General features: G+C 46.5%; 1 protein-coding gene across 1 annotated transcript; it reads left to right on the forward strand.

Moving 5' to 3' along the window:
* Window positions 1-3,943: 3,943 nt before the first annotated feature.
* Window positions 3,944-22,792, forward strand: T265_03362 (hypothetical protein; the record flags this gene model as incomplete). The annotated part of the gene is made up of 6 exons (XM_009167823.1): window positions 3,944-4,093; window positions 4,142-4,294; window positions 4,330-4,503; window positions 11,410-11,613; window positions 13,998-14,189; window positions 22,463-22,792. The coding sequence occupies 6 exons, from the start codon at window positions 3,944-3,946 to the stop codon at window positions 22,511-22,513; spliced, it is 924 nt and encodes a 307-aa protein (XP_009166087.1).
* Window positions 22,793-23,229: the final 437 nt, after the last annotated feature.

Consider the following 23,229-nt stretch of genomic DNA (forward strand, 5'->3'; position numbering starts at 1 on the left):
TACCATATCAGGCTGAGAGAATTTGGAATGTCCAGTCATTGCAGCATCAGCCTTGAGATTGATAAGATGCTGGTATTCGGTGGTAAGTTTCTGAAGCGTCCACTCTGGATCCTGTTCAATTCGAATCAGTAGCCGGGTCCGAATATCTGCATCGTGTGGTGATTGAAGACCAGCCACAAAGATGAGACACTTGAATTGATCCTCGGTCATGGAGCTGAACTGAAAGCGCTCCAATTCTCTGTTGACCACACCGGATATGTGATGAAATCCTCAGTATCGCTTTTGGTAATCTTGAGACACTGATAAGGAATACTGAACAAGGAGCTTTGCTCACCGAATATTTGGGCCAGACTTTTGACAGCATCTGCGAACCCAAGGTCACGAAGGTGTTTGGGGAGTATGAAATTTGTGAACCGATCGTGTTCAGCTATCCCCAGTTTCCGCAACAACAGTCGAACTTTCCATGCGTCATTAAAATGAGCAAAGTCCGTTTGAAACATGTCTTCATATTTCTTCAACCAACTTTCGAAAGTTCGTCCAGATTCAGCATCAAAATTGAATTCGGTAATCGAGCTGGCAGCGGCATCTGCGGAAGAAGACTGAGGCTCAAACGCTTTTGTCGCGTTCACCGACATATTGCGCATCAGAGATTCAACAAACCTCATTTGAGCTTCTTCGAACTGTTTCTGTTGTTGCTGTAAAATTAATTGGAGTTGCTCTGCCGAAACTGACATCGTGGGTTCGGGTTGTCGCCAATTGTTATGTCTTGATTGACAGTAGTGCAACTGTGTGTCTGTCCCTTGACTTCCTGCTCCGCCCACTATGGTATATCAAAAGGCACGGTAGCTCTACACAGCCCTTTATGGAGACAAAGGAAAATTAGCACAACTGTACTTATTGGGTAGTCACGGTGTGTTCCACAAGGTCGTGCCAGAATCTCCGTGAGAGGACGAAAAGTGTCGAGTGATAGATACTTGACTCGGATTGGCTTGCATTCTGGCCAATCAAGGCATGCCTTCGTTTGGTCCGTGTCTTACACGTGACACATCGAAATGATGTGTGCCAGAATCTCCGTGAGAGGACGAAAAGTGTCGAGTCACTGATACTTGACTCGGATTGGCTTGCATTCTGGCCAATCAAGGCATGCCTTCGTTTGGTCCGTGTCTTACACGTGACACATCCGTCGAAATGATGTGCTGTTCGGTTATTAGGGAAGGCTGGCCCCCGAACAATAAGGGTCCGTCTTCGGTCATTGGATTAGGCTACCGTGCACAGGTGAGGCCGCATAATCAGCGTTGCATATAGACACGGACCAGACAATCACAATAAGCGGTCAAAGCTAGTGATAACGGCTACCGTTATCATGGCGAACACTTTATGGTGGTATACCTACAGAGAGTCATATTCATGGTAGGAATGATACATGCAGCCATCCCGTAACGCTGTATTATCTGCAAGCTGGTTATGCATATCTGGGCAAAGGATCGTCTACAGAGACGGCCCTCGCATCTCCACTGCAGTTCAGTTCATGCTGTTTTCTAGCAACGTTGCACTCAATGGAAGTTGAGATCCATGGGAAAATGTGTTGTGACCGGGTTCGCCGAACAAAATCATCTTATTTGTTACATCTGAGGAGTGTAAAACAAACAACCCTCAGTGACCGATTTTCAAGGGTAGAATTTGCATTCATTTGGGTTGGGATCCAGTGGTACGCCCTACAATGAGCAGCCCACCATGTGTATCTCTAGCAGCAACCACCTGGAATTTCATTGGTTCGGAAATGAAACCTGGTATGATTCGGCATTTGCATTTTAAACTATAGCTGCAGAAAAACTTGCATTCTTCGTTCATTGTATACGATTAAAGTTTTGACGCAAGTCGAAATGTCCCATTTCATTAGACACCGTTATTCTATTCTGGGTAGCTGATGGCTAAAGATTCCGTGAATTAAACCGGCTTAACGTTCACAGAATTTGCAGGAAAACACGTTGGTCGCAGGCATTCTTGACTATGGAGTAGCGATCTTGTAAACATTGTAGTTTCCTAGAGATCGATTCTGTTCGCCGAATAATGAGCGCTCAAGTGCACCATAATCAAAAACACACTTCAACTTCGACAAGTTAACGGAAAGAATATTCAAAATTCATTAGGCGGCGCAGGGATTAAGCGGTTCCTGATATGAATTGGCAAGATGACCAGCAGATCACAGCTTCGAATTTGCTCCCATGGAGTCGAAATTCTGACGCTCACGAATTTCTAAGTTGTATTACGCTGCGCTCCTTTGCAAAGGCACTGTTCAGCAACAGCGTAGCTGCATTGTAGACTGCCAGCTGCAGCTGTGTGCCTTCACGAAGGGTCCTAGCACAGCAAAAACTAGTCGCATTTGAAGGGACTTTAGAGGAAAACTTAGAAATCCTTACCGCAAAGAAGTAACGCTTTACTTTAAGATGGCTGACGCGGCAGAGTACGCGATCCCAGTAGTCAGGCCCGCCTTGTTAAGCAACAACTGTCGTTCTCCAGACGACTAGTCGTCGTGCTAATTAAGTGGACCCTCCCGAATCGCGCGTAGGCAGCCCGTTTGTGGTTGATACAAAACCAGTGAGCCGCAATATGTGAGACGAATTTCGAGCCCGCTCGACGCAATAGTTACAGATCTTGCCGAAATCGATGTGATCGTATTATGCTAAATCATCTACTCTACGGGATCGTTTAAGCAAGCCATACCATGGAATATGTGCCGGCTACTCGCACTGTCTCTAACAAAAAATACATGGGTGATATCGGATGCATACGTGCTTCCTGATGGCATTTCTAGCATGAAAAAAGTACAAAATGGCATCGCAGCCGACCACCCCTCTTTCTGCCGAATTTGTGCATCCGGCTTGTCCATGGCAACAGTCTCAACCTTTCCCTAATAAGTCAATCAGTTTATGCATGGGAAAAATTGTTCCTATCTCACGAATGCATACAGAACCGGACGCCCCGTACGCGTACCACCCGTGATCGGGACGCTGTACGGCATATATCTAAACGTCAGATATAAGTTGTCGCGTTCATCCCATTGACATTTAATAAATCCGGAAAGCGCCGGAACAACGCTAGCCACTGCCATGCGAAGAAGAAAATATGGCTTTAGTGACATTCTTTCACCTACAGCACAATTGCACGTTCGCTCTCGCAGAGTTTCGCCAGAACCGCGGAGGTATCATCCACCATAATGACACACCAATATGCGCCACTTATTCAACAGCACAAATATCACGTAGTTATGCTTTAGGTATTCCTTTAGCACCCTGTTTTAATCCGCAAACGAGGAAAAAGGTACAGCCTTAAATTTACCAAGAAAACGTTTCTGAGGCCATGATGGCCCATTAGCCGCACAATGCTTTCAGCTATGAAACCCTCCAGAATGTTGTATTATGTTTTGTGTGCTCATACCAAAAGCCATCGTAATCTATGTTCCTACTTTCGCAGCCCACCGAATTCAATTGTCCATTGAAGCAATAATACCTTATGGGAAAAAGTCCCGTGGAATGCTTTCCTGCAACCCTGTGATGCACAGATCGGGCTCGACCGATTTAGCCGGTACTCCGAACTCAGTCGCTCGTCTCTCTGCGTCCATCAGGGACAAGTCGTAGCTTTTGAACACCCAGTTCCATTGTGCGAATACTAGCGGCCAAGCCACAACGCAAGTTCAGAGTCGAACGCGCCATAAAAATTTGGAAGGCAGAGTAATTTTCGGAAACAAGCAAAAGGTAAATGAATTTTGGCCTGCGCAAAATTGCGATAGAATGCAAAGTTTTGGTTTAAAAAGTTTCATTCCACTCCAAAGGCTTTTGTGGATGGAAGCATTGTATTATTAAGGCACATCACCTATTTGTGAACTGAATGTAGCTATTAATCAAGGCGGGTCGTTCGATTCACATTCCGAGAGGTGAACCATATGGCGTCCCAGAGTGATTTAGACAGACAGATTGAACAGCTAAGGGCGTGCAAACTCATAACCGAGGATGAGGTTAAATCCCTCTGCGCCAAAGCCCGAGAGATACTTATAGAAGAGAGCAACGTTCAGTGCGTGGATTCCCCCGTAACTGTAAGGGATTCGTAGTTCAGCTTTTGACCACTATACTCGTGTATTCAGGTTTGTGGCGATATTCACGGTCAGTTTTATGACCTGATTGAACTTTTCAAAGTTGGAGGCGATGTTCCTGACACGAACTACTTGTTTCTCGGTGACTTCGTTGACCGTGGCTATTACAGTGTCGAGACGTTTCTTTTGTTGTTGGCATTGAAGGTTTGTCCTCTGATTGGTTTGTCATTTCTATCCAGGTTCGGTATCCTGATCGCATAACTCTCATACGTGGTAATCACGAAAGTAGACAAATCACCACAGTGTATGGCTTCTACGAAGAATGTTTACGGAAATATGGATCCGCAATGGTTTGGAGGCAATGTACTGAAATTTTCGACTACCTGTGCCTTTCTGCAATAATTGACGATCGGGTAAGAGCTACTGTTTTTCCTGGGACCTTAGTGGATTTGGTTTTCTCATTCAGATGGAAGAGCAAATGCATGTGATTAAGTACGGTGAGGACAAGTCAGCTCTATGAATAAAGTGCGGTCTAGAAGGGCTGAACACAGGCCTACGCCCCATTTGTTCATTCATCCATGTCCGAATCCCCCGGGATCAACCAGCAGCGCTTTACGGGTATTCTATCTTCAGACGAGACACTACTTGCCGTGGTTGTGGGAGCTGATAGTGCGCGACGCTGGCCGTAATCTGACTTAACCTATTCGCTTGCAGATAACCATATGATCGCAGTATACATCGAATGTCTGAGGAGGAGCGCGAAGTACGTTCTTTGTATAGATATATTAACCGTCGTAGTGTTGAACGACCGCCGAAAGCGCTACAAAGATTAAAAAGATGCAATCGCGGTCAGGACACGCGTTGAAACAAACTCATATAGGTGGACTCAGACATCTGAAACCAAAAATAGGCATGCACTACTTTTAAATTAAGGTTGAGGAATTGCGTGCAGCCTTAGAAAGGCCTAAAATCATAAAGGCTGTTTCCTTCGGGTGATGTTCAACTATCTTTTGCCCACCAGTAGACGTGTTTGCGTCATCGAGGCATACTGTTGAAGCGCCCGTTTTTAGTGTTGTGGCGGTTAACAGCCCTAAGTAGTCTCTAATGAACAGGACGAACTACCAATGTAAGTCAGATATAATGTCAATAAAATTATTGGCTCAGTTCACAGGCGGAAATTCCGAAGGTCCGTATTCCATTGAACCACCCCACCAAGAGGATAATGTTCTACTTTCCTGATATTTCAAACCTCTGGTAGTCGCAGTATTAATCCGCTGACGTGAATGGATAAGTCCAGTATTTGCAGCTGAAATTTTTGGTGCTAGCCAATGTCATTCAACCGCCAGTCACTCAGCAAGACATGCGCATTCCCGTTGAGTCCAAGAAACAAAGTTGTTTTGTATTTCATTAAAGCTTTCTACAATGATGTAACCAATATCGACAGGTAAAAAATATATTGTATTGAGCAGAAAAAGTTGCAGTTCACAGGTTCTATAGTGTTCTGTTTTTGCCCCAAATAGTTCTCAGAAGGGCTGTCGAATTTCTGACCTTTATTGAAGAATTCAGAGTGCACCATCCCGGCCGAGTACCGGCACATGAAGTACTCGGGATCGATTAGAGCTTACGGCCTCCGGAGTTTCCCAGGGTTGTGGATAGGATGCTGTCCCCTCCCAGTGGTAATATGGGGAGGGCGAATTTAGAGTAATTCGTTTCTGGCAAATGAGTAAGAATAAACAAACAGCTACAGTGCTATCCGGGTGTGGTGGGTTCCGGCCGAGTCAGGTGGCTCCTAAAGTGCCGAATACGCCTAACAGCGGTGTCGTACTAGGGTCGGTGTGACGGTTTCACGTAGAGCTATTAACTACGAGGTTGTAAAACAAAATAGGACATCTCCATCATGCTGGGTTTATCGAGGGATCGCCCATTGCTTAACTCGACATCTCCGCAAAACACGATACGTGATGCGCTTGTTCTCCATTTGACTGCTGACTTGGTATGAATTTGGATTCGTGTCAACTGCAGCATGTTTATGACCCGATGTTCAAGTATGAAACAACCTCAATAAAAATTCGGAGATTGAGTTCCAAGAGGTCAAACTGGTAGCGGGCTATCCGAAGCATTGCGAACAAATTCGATACCTTGAATGTCGTTAAACATGAAACATAAGTTCCGTCACGAAGAGACTGGACCTTACGGTGGTGTGACGGTTTGTGTACCCCGGCGACCCGTTGAGCTATACCACGGGGTCTTCGCGTGACACTCGGAGTCTGCCATACCAAGTTGGTCGATGGTTAGAGGTCTGACGAACACAGTCTTTCGGTCCCCCAGGTTGGGAGTTGGAACCTGTATGGCGATTTGTCCTATAAAAGTGGTAACGCACTTGTATTTCCCGCGGAACACTGCCTTGCGGTCAGTCTTTCGAGTCGAAGGCTTTCGTTGAGGACCCTAATAGTCCTGTCTAGGTCTAAGTGCTCTGCCAGTATCCCGGTCTACGTACAACCCTGAGTTTCACATAAATAAACTCATGCCACATCGGCCGCCGTTCGGTTCAACCATATGGCAGCGGAGCATCAGTGCTGAACACTGATATGCTGCCGATGATGATATTGTTGAAACATAAGGTGGTCTTGTGCAGCATATTCATTTAAAGGATATTATAAATCAGAGGTACAGATGAACCTCGTAAATCTCTCGTCTACTGATTAATGTTTTTGTTTCGCGCGACGCTCCGCCACCCGCCAGTCACTCAGCAAGACATGCGCATTCCCGTTGAGTCCAAGAAACAAAGTTGTTTTGTATTTCATTAAAGCTTTCTACAATGATGTAACCAATATCGACAGGTAAAAAATATATTGTATTGAGCAGAAAAAGTTGCAGTTCACAGGTTCTATAGTGTTCTGTTTTTGCCCCAAATAGTTCTCAGAAGGGCTGTCGAATTTCTGACCTTTATTGAAGAATTCAGAGTGCACCATCCCGGCCGAGTACCGGCACATGAAGTACTCGGGATCGATTAGAGCTTACGGCCTCCGGAGTTTCCCAGGGTTGTGGATAGGATGCTGTCCCCTCCCAGTGGTAATATGGGGAGGGCGAATTTAGAGTAATTCGTTTCTGGCAAATGAGTAAGAATAAACAAACAGCTACAGTGCTATCCGGGTGTGGTGGGTTCCGGCCGAGTCAGGTGGCTCCTAAAGTGCCGAATACGCCTAACAGCGGTGTCGTACTAGGGTCGGTGTGACGGTTTCACGTAGAGCTATTAACTACGAGGTTGTAAAACAAAATAGGACATCTCCATCATGCTGGGTTTATCGAGGGATCGCCCATTGCTTAACTCGACATCTCCGCAAAACACGATACGTGATGCGCTTGTTCTCCATTTGACTGCTGACTTGGTATGAATTTGGATTCGTGTCAACTGCAGCATGTTTATGACCCGATGTTCAAGTATGAAACAACCTCAATAAAAATTCGGAGATTGAGTTCCAAGAGGTCAAACTGGTAGCGGGCTATCCGAAGCATTGCGAACAAATTCGATACCTTGAATGTCGTTAAACATGAAACATAAGTTCCGTCACGAAGAGACTGGACCTTACGGTGGTGTGACGGTTTGTGTACCCCGGCGACCCGTTGAGCTATACCACGGGGTCTTCGCGTGACACTCGGAGTCTGCCATACCAAGTTGGTCGATGGTTAGAGGTCTGACGAACACAGTCTTTCGGTCCCCCAGGTTGGGAGTTGGAACCTGTATGGCGATTTGTCCTATAAAAGTGGTAACGCACTTGTATTTCCCGCGGAACACTGCCTTGCGGTCAGTCTTTCGAGTCGAAGGCTTTCGTTGAGGACCCTAATAGTCCTGTCTAGGTCTAAGTGCTCTGCCAGTATCCCGGTCTACGTACAACCCTGAGTTTCACATAAATAAACTCATGCCACATCGGCCGCCGTTCGGTTCAACCATATGGCAGCGGAGCATCAGTGCTGAACACTGATATGCTGCCGATGATGATATTGTTGAAACATAAGGTGGTCTTGTGCAGCATATTCATTTAAAGGATATTATAAATCAGAGGTACAGATGAACCTCGTAAATCTCTCGTCTACTGATTTCTCAGCTGTAGCACTTCACGGTCGTGGCTAAACTACCCACCACTTAATCTGGTCAGTAAGCCGACATAATGAGTCCCCACAATTGAAGTCCTTTGCCTTTCTGATGCCATAATTTAAGATTTCTGTACAATACTCGCAATTCAAACACATCTGGTACCTACATTAACATTTACCACTTACAATTATCCTGGATCCCCAAGGTGGCAACCTACGGGCAAGGCGGGATGGGCGTTGATTTTACTGTAGCTAGTGGTTTCGTTATGCAGTACTTACAACCGAATTCAGACTAAGGGGACTCTCACAAGGCACAGTGAAAAGATACGATACAAACGGGAAGCATGAATGTTCACCTTGGTAGACCAGAGGCAGGTCAGATCTACCTGCTGGATTGATGCTCTGTTTGGGTCCTGCATACTGATGGCGGTGAGTCTTTGCTACCAATTAATCATTTCTGCCGACGTAGCGCTTGTGGTTGGGGGACTAGTCAAAGTTTCCTTAATGAATGTCTTTTGTCTTATCTCACAGGGCACGGACATCGAAAACTGCAAATCGTTTTAAGTTGGCAATTGAGTATTCCATGTGGTGGTTAGTTAAAAATGGAGCGACAGCTAAGTAACTGAGGGCTGGATAGTGTAGCTGAAAGGTGGAGAGGGATTTTGGTTATGAGCATTGGTGAACCAAGAGATTCGAAATCGAGTGAGGTATTTTATTCGCTCAAGCCGAGGGTGTTTGCTTTGGATACCCTGTCTGCGGTCTTGGGATTGAAATTGCGGCTCATAAGGTAGTGGGAAAATAAACAATGTTGTTCCGGGACCCTTTGGCTCAACACTCTGGCCCGCTTGTCCCCGGGGCTGGCCTCTGGACATCAAATGCAGTAGTACCTGACTCTTAATACTGCTATGTACAGCAAATATTTCTAGAGCCGCGTCGGTTCGTAGTGGGACCCGATATCCACGGCTGATTGTGTGGTGATCAGATGGTTCGGTTTTTCACGGCCGATCTTTTGTATCCCATCCTCTTCAAAGGCAAGGGGCTTCGCGGCCTCCATAAATGTTGCAGTGCTGGTCGTCTGAATGAATCTTTTTCAAAAACACTGTTACTGTGTCCCGTCGGTGTGATGTGGTCATATACGTCGAAGAAAGCATGAAGGTTGAGATACCGCCTGGTTTATAGACCCTAAAACCATGTTTGAATTTGACTCACCAACCTTCTGGACAGTAGCTTGACCACCGAGCTATCCTGAATCACATACAGCATGCCAACAATCGTAAGTTCCCGCAACTTTGGCTCCTTAAACAGGTAGACCACTCGTCATCATCCTGATACCCCATCCCTTAGAAAAAAATGAACCTAAGATGTAGGTCGGAAAGACGGTGCCTTTCTCATCTTATACGGGCCTAATGTCGCGACCACTATCATCGAAAGAGGGTTGATCGCACAAGTCATCTTTAAACACTTCAAATCACGTATGCTTTTTACTGGCCTAGCCTGTTTTTACAAGCATTTTTAGTGTGCATTTACTATTTTCTGCAGTAAAAATTGCACTATGGGGATAGCGTCATATCAGCTTAAAGGCCAAGGTCCGCCTCTGCCAATCAGCCATTTGTCCGGTTCTTCTATACTGTATGATGACCTGACCATTAAAGGCTGAGAATTTTCGGGAGTGATTTCCGACCACTGGTGCCTGCGAGAAACACCCAGTGTATCCTGTCGCGATCGTCTCTGAAGTGTTAGCAAACGGTTCTGCAATGCAGGAAAGCCGAGCGCAATAATACAACGTCGCTGACTCCAGTATTTTGGAAACTTTTAATGTAAGCCATCCATTAAGCTCATGAGGAAAGTGCTTGCAGTATCGCAGTATTTTGACTAGCGATGTCAGCTTGGCGGAGAAAGTCAAAACGTGGTTCAATGCAAGCAAAGCCCGTGTCAACAAGCTAGGTCGCCATCACCGTTCAGCTGTAACACCTTCCGGTACCCAACTGCGGTGCCACCCGAAGGACCCATGAGGACTGGGATACTGCCAGGTTTCCCAAGCCTAGACAGGAGGATTCGGGATGCAGAGGTCCGGTTCGAACCACGAACCTTCTGGTCAGTAAATTCGTGCTCTGACCACTTGAGTCATCTCGCCATCACAGTCACGACTTGTCTTTGGAGTAAAGACCAAATTACCGTATGACCCGATTCCGCTTCAGATGGCCGCCTTCTGAGAGATCAGTAGAGCCAGCTCATTCGCAAGCCGGAGGCAGGCAATAGTGCAAAAGTAACCTAAGCAGCATTTGGTGCCCCTAATGAGGGGTGCGTAGTTACGACGCGTCGTAGCTATCACTGGTAACTCGACAGTGCTTCAGTTCGTGACGTTTGCATTCTTCACCCTTCTCTCATTGTGGGCTTCTGGATTGTCCCGTCGCTGGCGTTGAAAAAAACACCTGTTTGCAAGCTGATTGGTGTAAACGGGAAATTCAGTTAGCATTCTAATAAATTGGCCGTTACTAATGTCCAGAAACCGAATGTACATTTGAAGGGCTGCTTCTCGGTTCAGTCGGACGGATATTCATAGGATCTTTCTGGTTTTAACTCAAAGACGAACACTGAGGAGAATGTGTGGAACTTAATTCTCTGGAATAAACTCGTCAGGAGGTTCAGTTGCACGTCTTGTATTCGGACATTCGGTCGGTAAGTTAAAAATATCTTAAGAGAGCGGTTTCTTGACATCTACTCCTTCTGAATGCAACAGCTTCCAAGTAAGCGATGAAACCCGCGATTTAGAGGGATATGAAGGACTAGTGTATATTGCACCTATATGAAGTTCTATAGTAGGTGACTTTGATTCCGTTCCACAAAACTTTGGTTGTAAACTTATGTGAATTGTCTCTCCGACCTAATCAGAAACAAACAATTAGGTAGTAGAGCGTCAAGAGTGCTAAAAACCCTAATCATGGACTCACTGTTAATTCTGATATTAAATAGTAATAATCATTCATCTCTGGTGCCTCTCGGTTCACAACTACCATCAATCTCGAAAGAAGCGTGAATGCTGAGCTATTGCCAGGTTGCCCAAGTCTAAAGAGAAGAACTCGAGAAGCCAAGGTTAGGTTCGACCCATGAACCTGCTCAGTACTTTCGTTTCATAACCGCCGACCTACTCAGAGTTTTGTGGTCAAATCGAAGAACTTGTCATACCGGTACCACTGGCTCTTCCCTCTCACTTCTGTCATTAGATATTTTGTGTCCACGGTGGCCTCTCTCCTACGATCACAACGCTTGACCAAATACGAACAATCGACCGGAAGCAGGAGGTCCCCCATGACGGTCCAATGTGCGATCTTCTGTGGTCTGATCCAGAGGATGCCCTTGGCTGGGGTGTCAGTCCTCGAGGAGCCGGATACCTGTTCGGATCCGATGTTGTCGCCAGTTTCAATCAGGTGAGTTGTCCGAGACGATGTATGTAGTATGTGAGGTTGTTCCATCAAATTTCCCCAACCTTGCAGGTATGGAGACTGGCAATATTCTAATTCAAGGACTTTGGTCTGATTACCCCTATTAACCTCAAGCACCTTCCATACTAACACCATACTAATTTATATTCAAGGTGGGGACTGATTACACTGTCCGTATCGGTGGGATGTAAAAGACACAAAAATCGACCCAGAACACGTCGACATTCATCTTCAGGACCAGGGAACATGCAAATTTGCGTTAACCTGCCTCATACCATTAGCATTTCCAGCAGTCCACCTCCAGAAGACACAGACGTAGTCTAGATCCAAGTCAGATAAGTGTATGTGGAGCTGCTGTAGGCAATGGTTCTTGTGCACAAAGCTAGTGCTCCCCCAGTGATACTCGGGAAAATAATTTTGTAGTTCTGGGTTTGAGAAGCGAGAACATCGTGGAACACTTTATCGCGATTTGTTCAGCAACTGAATGTTGTTCTATCAAGGTTTTCCCAGAAAAATTAGGTGGCACATCACCAAAGACTGACCGACAGCTTTCTAATCAGGTGGTAGAAAACAGGTGAGCAGTAGAATACTGTGAAAAATACCTTGCAAGTGGCATTGATATCCTACCGCAACAGCCATTGATCAGAAGCTTGGAAACAGGCCTCACAACAGCGATAGTGTGTAGGCATATTTTAGTACGATGTTAAACTCATCGAAGTGCCGTACTCATTTACGCTTATGGTCGAACACAGTCATATAAGAACAGGATTATCAGTCTCAGAAACTTCCCCGAAGATTAAAGCTCGACTAAACCGACCAGAAGCGTCGCTTCTCTGTAAGACAGTATAATACATTAATCTCTGCCGCTTAGGTGTCCCTAGATTGTGTGCATTAGGCAGGCAGTTGCGTCAGTGACGCTTTTCTGGTTTGTAAACAAGCTGCCGTATACTACTGTGCACCAGCTTTTCCGAAACGTTAAGCAAGACTAATGTGCATGATGAAAGCACAAGAAAACTCACGGAATAAGAGAACAAGGTGTTCTGTTGTAGATCCACTTTAAAACCAAAAATGGCATGTTATCAGTCCCTCTTGGTCGCACTTACGAAAGCTTTTCATTTTGTTAGTGGACGCCGTTGTAACCTGTGTATTCAGACTCATGCAGTGTATTTGTCTAAACTCCTTTAGCGGCAGCTGTTTGATTCCGTAGATCAGCGCATTCCATTAAATTTCATCGTATCTTCTAACCTGGGAGGGATTTATCGCCTGGCTGGATATTGGTGACCGAAGTGCGTCTAATGACAATAATAATCGTCCATCCTTTCGGTGCCTAGCTGCCACGCACTAGGGTTAAGATGTTGTCAAGTTACCCAAGCCCAGACAGGCGCAGTCCAGGTGCATAGGTTGGGTTCGAACCACGGACTTTCCGGTCAGTAAATTCGCGTCTTAACCACTGAGCTATCTTGAGTACATTCATTAGTGGATCGGGTGGTTTTTTTTATCTATTTTCCGAATTCGGTAAGTGGCTTGCAAACGTTTCATCATCGTTCGGTTGTATAGTCAATATGTTGTGAGTGGAGGGTGCCAGCGACATCGGCAAAGCGATTATAGTTCAAGAATGGAAATCCGGCGAGCACGGAAATAAGAACGAATGTAGGCACAAACTCGACTGTAAAACCAGTGGTGTGGTGTGCAGCGTAGCCGCAGGCGAATACACCACTATTGAAGATTCATGCCATGTATTTTCCTGTTTTAATAGATAAGAAACCTACGGGGCTGGAATGGTTCGCCGAATAAAGCTATCCTAGCTTAGTCATTGGTAACTTCTGAAGTTATGGTGTAAGCCAACTACCACCGGCACGCGGTAAACTGTCGTCTTACTAATTAGGACTTAGTAATACAGTTAAATATTGGTAGCCCAGGTGTGTATTGGCTGTCGGTCAGGTGGCAGCTGGCATGTTCGTTAAGTTTAGCAATTGGCCTGCAGAGGTTTTGTCGCCATAGGCACTAAAGACGTCTCCTCGCGTGGTGATGAAGCGTTTGCTGACCAACGGCCAATAATGAAGACCTCTAGTTCAAGTTAAATTTTTGAGCAGCTTATTTAAATGTAGCTGGTCTGTGCTGAAAATTAACGCGCAATAGTCGCATTTTAGTTTTATTATTCTCTTCTCTTAATCTATTTTGGTGTATCAATCTTCACGATTTCCGTAACTACTACTCTCAATCTAATGTGGATAGCTGGTGACTAATAAAGTAGTAGGAGTGTTACCGGTTCAGGCCTGCTTAACTTCCTTGCACAATTGTCGACCATGCCACTTCATTCAGCTCTTATTCTCTAAAATCCCGGTTTCATATGCCGCCTCGTTTTGCAGTTGAATCGTTTGGATCTAATTTGTCGAGCACACCAGCTGGTAATGGAAGGATACCGTTGGCACTTCAACGAAAGCGTCCTCACAGTTTGGTCGGCACCAAACTATTGTTATCGCTGTGGAAATATTGCAGCAATCCTCAGACTGGACGATCGGTTGAATCGGGATTTCAAAATATTTGACGCCGCTTCACAAGTAAGTTCTACCGTTATTACACCACTTGGTTGCGCCCAACACAATTCACCTTCAACTTTTTCTGCCTTTGGAAGCACAAATCACCGGCATATTTACTTTGATTCTTTTCCTTAATGGACTGCTTTTTGAACACGTGTTAGACACACTTCAAAACCGTCTGAAGTCGATGAACATCAAGTTTCATACATCCTCTGCAATATCAGACAACACCAAACCCGTGTGTAGCATTACTTCTGGAAACGGATACCTCGATATCTTCAATACCGACCCAACTGAACTTCAGTTCAGCCTCCGCGCTGAACGTTCGGTTGTACATCACCAACCGGTGCATCTTTCGCGCGTGCAAATAGATTCAACTGAATGGTCTATTCAATGCCGATGACTATGAATAACTCACGAGCCGAACAATCAGTCGAAGCCGTACATCATCGAGGAAAGACCGGGAATTCTCGTGCCCAACAAGTGCTCATGAGACAAAGGGGCCCGCTATCGGAAACCGTCGTGTCCGATGTCACCTAATTCGAGTCACCGACCAGCGAAGGGCGATTTTCAGCTAGAAGGATAGCTCAGTAAGTCCTTCGCAAAAACGTCAAACAGAAGCATTTTGGCCGGTCCGCGCGCGATATGGAGACTGTACAAGGCTGGATGGAATATTCATTAAAAAAACTAACAAAGTACGGGTAGCCTCTACTGTTCGCATCAAGGCACCGGGCCCCTACCCAACTCTCCGTGAAGAAAGCAGTGAACATCTTGTATTTGTTAGTATCGAGTCACGGATGAATATCCTTATAAATGGGCATGCTAAACAACTATTTCCATCTTCAAAAGGTCGCCACCAATCTGATGTTCGTCGCTTCCAAGATCCGTAGGTCGACTGAATTTATGTAGCGAGAGATATCCATGAAAGTCGTACCTAGTTCGTTTTGTAAGGGTGCAGAGGTCGAATCCTTCACTCTCTGGCAAATCGCCAACGATTTTTCCTGATATGAAATCTGTCTTCGATCCCGTTGATCGTCGGGCCCAATAATATCTGTAGAACAAAAGTGTACCCTACAGGAACTTGTGAGTTCCACGAGCGCTGTACACCAACTCCTGTGGACTCTCAAGGACTATGTCAAACGCTCGACCAAGTTCACCATATCCAGTTATGTTAGGCATGATCCCTCTGGGTCCCTTTCTCCATTTCACCGTCAGTGTTGTCATGAAAAACTGCCTTTCATCTGGCACTTGTGGGATCGGAGTGTTTCCTGATCTACTCTCATAAGTTATGTATGCAGACGCAGCAACTCATCTCGCATCTCTTCCCGTTGAACTACGAACGATAGTAACCCTATCAAATATCTCCATCCTGACCCAAAGCTGCCACCTTGACGTGATGGTCGGACTTGAGTGCTCCAATGATCCCGCGGCTTGGACTAGCTTGCTGCAGCCATATGGGGAAGGTTAAAGAGGAGTGATCAGACTGAGAGCAGCTATACCTCGTACTACGAGATGGCTCAGTGGTTAGAGCGCAAATTTACTGACTGGAAGGTCCGTGGTTCGAACCTGACCTCTGCCTCTTGGCTTCCTCTGTCTAGACTCGAGCAACCTGGCAGTATCCCAGCCCTCGTGCTTCCTCGTGGTGGCATGGCAAATAGGCACGGAAAAGGTGTTACAGCTGAACGAGCAATCGTGCTACAAGGCGGTCTGAGGGTAAGGTCGTACTTTCCCCTGCGACAGGCAGTAAGATGCTTCCCTCAGAGTGACCAGTATGTCCATATCAATGGAAGCAGCGATACTGCCTTCCCCCAATTAAGGGCGGGTTAGAAAAAGTTGGCCCCAAAAACCGCACACCCCGATCTCTCAACGGTTGGCCGTGACCGCCAGTGCATCATTTAATACTGTTGAAACACTTTTACAACCAAAGGTACCTGCTGCGCGCAGCCACATCAGGAGTGAGACAGTAATGCTTCAATCCCTACGCCATAGGGTTAAGCCAACCTCCTGCAGTCGAGTAGGGACCCTTCCCGGGACCGACGGTAAAGGTTCCCAAATAAGCCTACTGCCCGCTACTTCCCGGGTCAAACTTGAGTCAGAAGCTACGGGCAGGGTCCCCAAACTTAACCCTTTATCCTCCCACTGTCTTGTGGGTCAGACTTCTAAGTCGAGCTCGACCAAGTTCACCATATCCAGTTATGTTAGGCATGATCCCTCTGGGTCCCTTTCTCCATTTCACCGTCAGTGTTGTCATGAAAAACTGCCTTTCATCTGGCACTTGTGGGATCGGAGTGTTTCCTGATCTACTCTCATAAGTTATGTATGCAGACGCAGCAACTCATCTCGCATCTCTTCCCGTTGAACTACGAACGATAGTAACCCTATCAAATATCTCCATCCTGACCCAAAGCTGCCACCTTGACGTGATGGTCGGACTTGAGTGCTCCAATGATCCCGCGGCTTGGACTAGCTTGCTGCAGCCATATGGGGAAGGTTAAAGAGGAGTGATCAGACTGAGAGCAGCTATACCTCGTACTACGAGATGGCTCAGTGGTTAGAGCGCAAATTTACTGACTGGAAGGTCCGTGGTTCGAACCTGACCTCTGCCTCTTGGCTTCCTCTGTCTAGACTCGAGCAACCTGGCAGTATCCCAGCCCTCGTGCTTCCTCGTGGTGGCATGGCAAATAGGCACGGAAAAGGTGTTACAGCTGAACGAGCAATCGTGCTACAAGGCGGTCTGAGGGTAAGGTCGTACTTTCCCCTGCGACAGGCAGTAAGATGCTTCCCTCAGAGTGACCAGTATGTCCATATCAATGGAAGCAGCGATACTGCCTTCCCCCAATTAAGGGCGGGTTAGAAAAAGTTGGCCCCAAAAACCGCACACCCCGATCTCTCAACGGTTGGCCGTGACCGCCAGTGCATCATTTAATACTGTTGAAACACTTTTACAACCAAAGGTACCTGCTGCGCGCAGCCACATCAGGAGTGAGACAGTAATGCTTCAATCCCTACGCCATAGGGTTAAGCCAACCTCCTGCAGTCGAGTAGGGACCCTTCCCGGGACCGACGGTAAAGGTTCCCAAATAAGCCTACTGCCCGCTACTTCCCGGGTCAAACTTGAGTCAGAAGCTACGGGCAGGGTCCCCAAACTTAACCCTTTATCCTCCCACTGTCTTGTGGGTCAGACTTCTAAGTCGAGGATTCAAGGTGGGGTACCTCAGCCAAGCCCCGTCCTCGGTCTGAGCAACCGGGAGGTATCATTTTCCCTCACAATTCTGTGTCCACCGATGTCCCTTCCCACCACACAAGCAGATGTTGCTGGGTCATTTGACCGTCGTCGAAATTGCTAGTCATGATTGATGCCGGAAAATCCATACCAGCAGGTAACGAGTACGACGACGCACGCAAATCCTCAAACGCCAACTAGTGAAGGGCCCGAGGAAAAGAACTCTGGTGGACAACAAAGGCTCAGGAGATGGAGAAGACCCGAATCCTGTTATAAATGGGCATGCTAAACAACTATTTCCATCTTCAAAAGGTCGCCACCAGCCTGATGTTCGTCGCTTCCAAGATCCGTAGGTCGACTGAATTTATGTAGCGAGAGATATCCATGAAAGTCGTACCTAGTTCGTTTTGTAAGGGTGCAGAGGTCGAATCCTTCACTCTCTGGCAAATCGCCAACGATTTTTCCTGATATGAAATCTGTCTTCGATCCCGTTGATCGTCGGGCCCAATAATATCTGTAGAACAAAAGTGTACCCTACAGGAACTTGTGAGTTCCACGAGCGCTGTACACCAACTCCTGTGGACTCTCAAGGACTATGTCAAACGCTCGACCAAGTTCACCATATCCAGTTATGTTAGGCATGATCCCTCTGGGTCCCTTTCTCCATTTCACCGTCAGTGTTGTCATGAAAAACTGCCTTTCATCTGGCACTTGTGGGATCGGAGTGTTTCCTGATCTACTCTCATAAGTTATGTATGCAGACGCAGCAACTCATCTCGCATCTCTTCCCGTTGAACTACGAACGATAGTAACCCTATCAAATATCTCCATCCTGACCCAAAGCTGCCACCTTGACGTGATGGTCGGACTTGAGTGCTCCAATGATCCCGCGGCTTGGACTAGCTTGCTGCAGCCATATGGGGAAGGTTAAAGAGGAGTGATCAGACTGAGAGCAGCTATACCTCGTACTACGAGATGGCTCAGTGGTTAGAGCGCAAATTTACTGACTGGAAGGTCCGTGGTTCGAACCTGACCTCTGCCTCTTGGCTTCCTCTGTCTAGACTCGAGCAACCTGGCAGTATCCCAGCCCTCGTGCTTCCTCGTGGTGGCATGGCAAATAGGCACGGAAAAGGTGTTACAGCTGAACGAGCAATCGTGCTACAAGGCGGTCTGAGGGTAAGGTCGTACTTTCCCCTGCGACAGGCAGTAAGATGCTTCCCTCAGAGTGACCAGTATGTCCATATCAATGGAAGCAGCGATACTGCCTTCCCCCAATTAAGGGCGGGTTAGAAAAAGTTGGCCCCAAAAACCGCACACCCCGATCTCTCAACGGTTGGCCGTGACCGCCAGTGCATCATTTAATACTGTTGAAACACTTTTACAACCAAAGGTACCTGCTGCGCGCAGCCACATCAGGAGTGAGACAGTAATGCTTCAATCCCTACGCCATAGGGTTAAGCCAACCTCCTGCAGTCGAGTAGGGACCCTTCCCGGGACCGACGGTAAAGGTTCCCAAATAAGCCTACTGCCCGCTACTTCCCGGGTCAAACTTGAGTCAGAAGCTACGGGCAGGGTCCCCAAACTTAACCCTTTATCCTCCCACTGTCTTGTGGGTCAGACTTCTAAGTCGAGGATTCAAGGTGGGGTACCTCAGCCAAGCCCCGTCCTCGGTCTGAGCAACCGGGAGGTATCATTTTCCCTCACAATTCTGTGTCCACCGATGTCCCTTCCCACCACACAAGCAGATGTTGCTGGGTCATTTGACCGTCGTCGAAATTGCTAGTCATGATTGATGCCGGAAAATCCATACCAGCAGGTAACGAGTACGACGACGCACGCAAATCCTCAAACGCCAACTAGTGAAGGGCCCGAGGAAAAGAACTCTGGTGGACAACAAAGGCTCAGGAGATGGAGAAGACCCGAATCCTGAAACAGCCATGCCCTATATCAACTGATATGATTGGCTGCCCTAGGAAGGCAGCGGTCAGTTAAGCGATAGGTTGGGAAAATGGCTCATTAACTCACTCGCAAAAACGTCAATCAGAAACATGGACCGAACCCTTCGAAGATCAATCTAGCTGTACGAGCTGTTTGTGAATGTTTGACAGTCGTGGTCTCTGTCCGCGAATGTGGAACATCGTCAGGTGTTTGATCACAGATGTCTCAACCGTAGCTAGTGTCAGATGGTGTCAGCGAGCTCACATAGAAAACGAAAGATTACCTGTGCAGCAGGCGGTAAGAAGCAGTTGCGGGAACGTCTAACACCATCAGCCCTCTTGTCTCGGCCATACGCTATTCGGACTCATCGTCCACCGAGACGACGTTTTCTTTAGAACAGCTCAAAACAAGATGGGCAGGGTGGCAGACTAATATGAAGGAGCATGAGTTTTTATGCTGTTTGCGCGTTCCTCTTTCCAAGATGTAACGATCAACAGATTCCAATAGCACCCCTGATGTCAATTTTTATCCATATTTGTTGGTTGCCCGCTGCTGATAACTCAAAGGGATAGAACAGTTGTGCTGTGCTTCTTGGTTTTCCAGAGTATATTAACCCTGCTTCCAGCACTAAGTTTCAAGTGAAGTTTTCAGACCTCTATTTTATCTATTCTGACTGTCTGAGTGAGAGTTTGAGGGTTGTGGTAAACCCATGCAGTTTCATCTTCCCTACCCATTCTTCTTCCCACTGTGAAGCCAAGCTTAAAACTGTATGGTGAGGAAGCACCTGCGTCAACACTGATTGTGTTGTCGATACGGATAGGTATATGTGGTTCGAACCCGACCTCCGCCACTCGACTTCCCCTGTCTAGGCTTGGGCAAACTGACAGTATCCCATCCCTCGTGCTTCCTTCGGGTGGCTTTACACTTCATGATTTTCTGGAGGATCTGATCTACGCCGAATTTACAAACCATGAGTTTGATCTAAGAACCATGAAGATAAGATAATCGTTCAGCTGTAGCCCCCTTTCGGTGCCTAGCTGCCATGCCACCCAAAGGGAGCACGAGGGCTGGGATACTGCCAGGTTGCCCAAGCCTAGACAGGGGAAATCGAGAGGCAGAGGTCGGGTTCGAACCACCCGGGTCAGCAAATTCGCGCTTTAACCACTCAGCCATCTCATCCTGAAAAGCTATTTGGCTAAACTAAAAAGTCGCTTCAGTTCGAATTCGCTATGAACTCAGGTTTGGTTAGTGGCCGCGTGATTTTGTGGCAGTTGACGCTGAATCAATGCGTCACGGTTGATCCTAATACATCATCCTATTATGTTCCAATCAAGGTGCAACTCGTAGTGATCGCTTCTTAGGGCTGACTATATCCCACTGAAATGCAAGTCATTTCACCATACACTTCACTGTTTTGTTGAATCGCTGTACCCAAACTCTTCACATCCTCCGGACTTAGCCAGAAAACAACTAATCTATGTAAGAATATGGTTGTTTACCACAACCAGTTCTATGGGGAAAACTCTGTCGTTTCCAAAAGAGCAATTGTGGCACATTTACCGAGGCTATTAAGTAAGATCAATAACCTAATGCCCAACTCGAAGTGCTCAACTTCGACACCACACATGCCGCCGACCATATTTTCGAGCTAGGTTAAGGGTCTTGAGGTGTTGGCTTTTTTTACTATTTGGATTTGTTCAGAACCTGGCTTGTGATTATTCGGATTATTTTCAATATCATACTGAGGCTGTGGTGTTTACGTGGTGAGTTTGGGATTTAAAGCAGTATCTTACGGAGTGGATGCAAATGGTCGATAGTAAGAAGTCTTTCGGAACTTGGGTGAGACTAGCACTGCCAAACGTGTTTTGTCCTTAATAAGACTCGTCCGTTGGTAGGCTGTGGTGAATCCGCGTGTTTTGATATGATAGGTGAACCCACTTAGCTCGAGATAGCTCAGTGCTCAGGGTGCGAAATTACTACCCGTAAGATCTGTGGTTCAAACCCAACAACGACTGCTCCTGTGTAGGCTCGGGCAACCTGGCAGTACCTCAGCCCCTTGCTTCCTTCGGGTGGTATGGCGGCTACACACTGAAATGTATTATAGCTGGACGATTATTCTTGTTTATTATCATGGACAAACTGGACTGACTCATTACTGTTTGGAGGGCTGTGCTGCTGCAAAAGGTCACTAGATGCGCTTCCGAGCGGGAATCACTGACAGTCAGCTCGCGCGGGGCAGTTGGATCGCTCTGTGATGTTGTGAAGCCTTTTTTCATAACTACCTCTATCACATCGCCTCCGAATGAGCTTGACTTATTGTTAATGCCGCTGTCCTGATCAACACGAAGGACCTGGTAAATTCACCGATCTCTTCTACTACCTGAGATAACTTTACCAAGATTTGTCTTTAAAGATGTAAAGTGCACTCTGAATCACGTGTTGGGAGTATAATCTCATGAATTAGTACTCGCTGAACTGAGTAGTGTGACACTTATGAAACGATCTAATCTTTCCAGTTCTTCGGAAAGTGGGGCTGTCAGCCGAATTTACCATTACCATCTACAAAATTGTAGGGTGCTGCCAGTCATCCACTGTTAGGTTGAGATCATCATGTCTCTCTAGAGCTATTGTAGCAGCCTCACTCCAGGGTTCCTGCTTTTTATTACAGTAATTCAAACCACAGGCTCGAACGGGAAACGAACTTCTGCCTCAAATCACTACTTAACCTCACCGTTGATAACTTCAGTTCACCTAAAACCTTTTTTCGAACAGAACGGCAGCGATGGTTGAGCTTTTCAACATTTCAAGCTTTTGCACGCATGGCTAGTTGATAGAAATACCTCCGACCTAGATACGAATCGCATCACAAAGACACTAAATATGGGTAACTGGATTGGGTTGAACTATGACATTTGCGATTTCACACCACCTACAGCTGGTGGCAACTGGTGTAAGTGTGAGATATGTGTTCCGTATTCGCAAATGAACACATGGTCTATTCATTCACGAATACGGAACATAGATTCCGTTTTTGTTACCAGTTGCCACCACCTATTGGGTACGACAGCTCACTGCAGAGGCTTCTGGTATTTATGCGTATTTCGTGTTCTTTATTTTTTTTCTTGCTTTTTAGGATGTTCGGAACATCCCAGTCCGTAAACCGGTTCCAGACTACTTTCTTTGAACGAATATTCGGTCGAAACTTGGCAGTTGGTTGCAGTGTTATGCAACCTGCACACTACCCAGGAAATCAGGGACAGCACCTCACCCTTTCTTTTCCGTGCGCTCCACATTTGTGCATTTTGTACTACTGATTCAGATTTACCGCCCAACCGTGTATATTGTAAAAATCCCAAGTTCCCTTGCTATATTGCATACTTTAACGTTTTTTAGGCTATGTTGGTCTATTGGATATGCAAAGTTTGAGAATAACCTCGCTTTTTAAAGAGCTAACAAGAGTGATATGCTACCAGTTAGAATTGTTTTCATTGGAATCAGCTGGCAGCAGTTGGATCCCAGTACTTCGACTGATACATCACGGGTGATGTATCAGGTGCTTACATGTAACCGATTGCGTCCATCATCCATCGCGTTAAGTGAAACTTTCTAATACCAGGAACGTATGGTTCCCCAAAAGAATTGACATTAGACTACTGTGGGACTGATCGAAAACGGTTGGTCCAGAATGCCAGACCCTTTTCCGTTAACTAACTGAGGTTGGTCGTTCCGCATCACCGGTGTCTACATCCGGAAATAGGTAGCGGGCTCGGAACCTAGTTTTGACTTTGTCGGATACTGTAGACACACTGGTAACCCAGTTGCTCAGCCTTTGATGTGATCTGTATTCAGTTGCCCTGATGGCAACTTACACCCTCGGAGATTTGGGTTGGGAACTTTTCC

This window comes from Opisthorchis viverrini, assembly GCF_000715545.1.
Source record: "Opisthorchis viverrini unplaced genomic scaffold opera_v5_46, whole genome shotgun sequence".
Lineage (NCBI taxonomy): Eukaryota > Metazoa > Platyhelminthes > Trematoda > Opisthorchiida > Opisthorchiidae > Opisthorchis > Opisthorchis viverrini.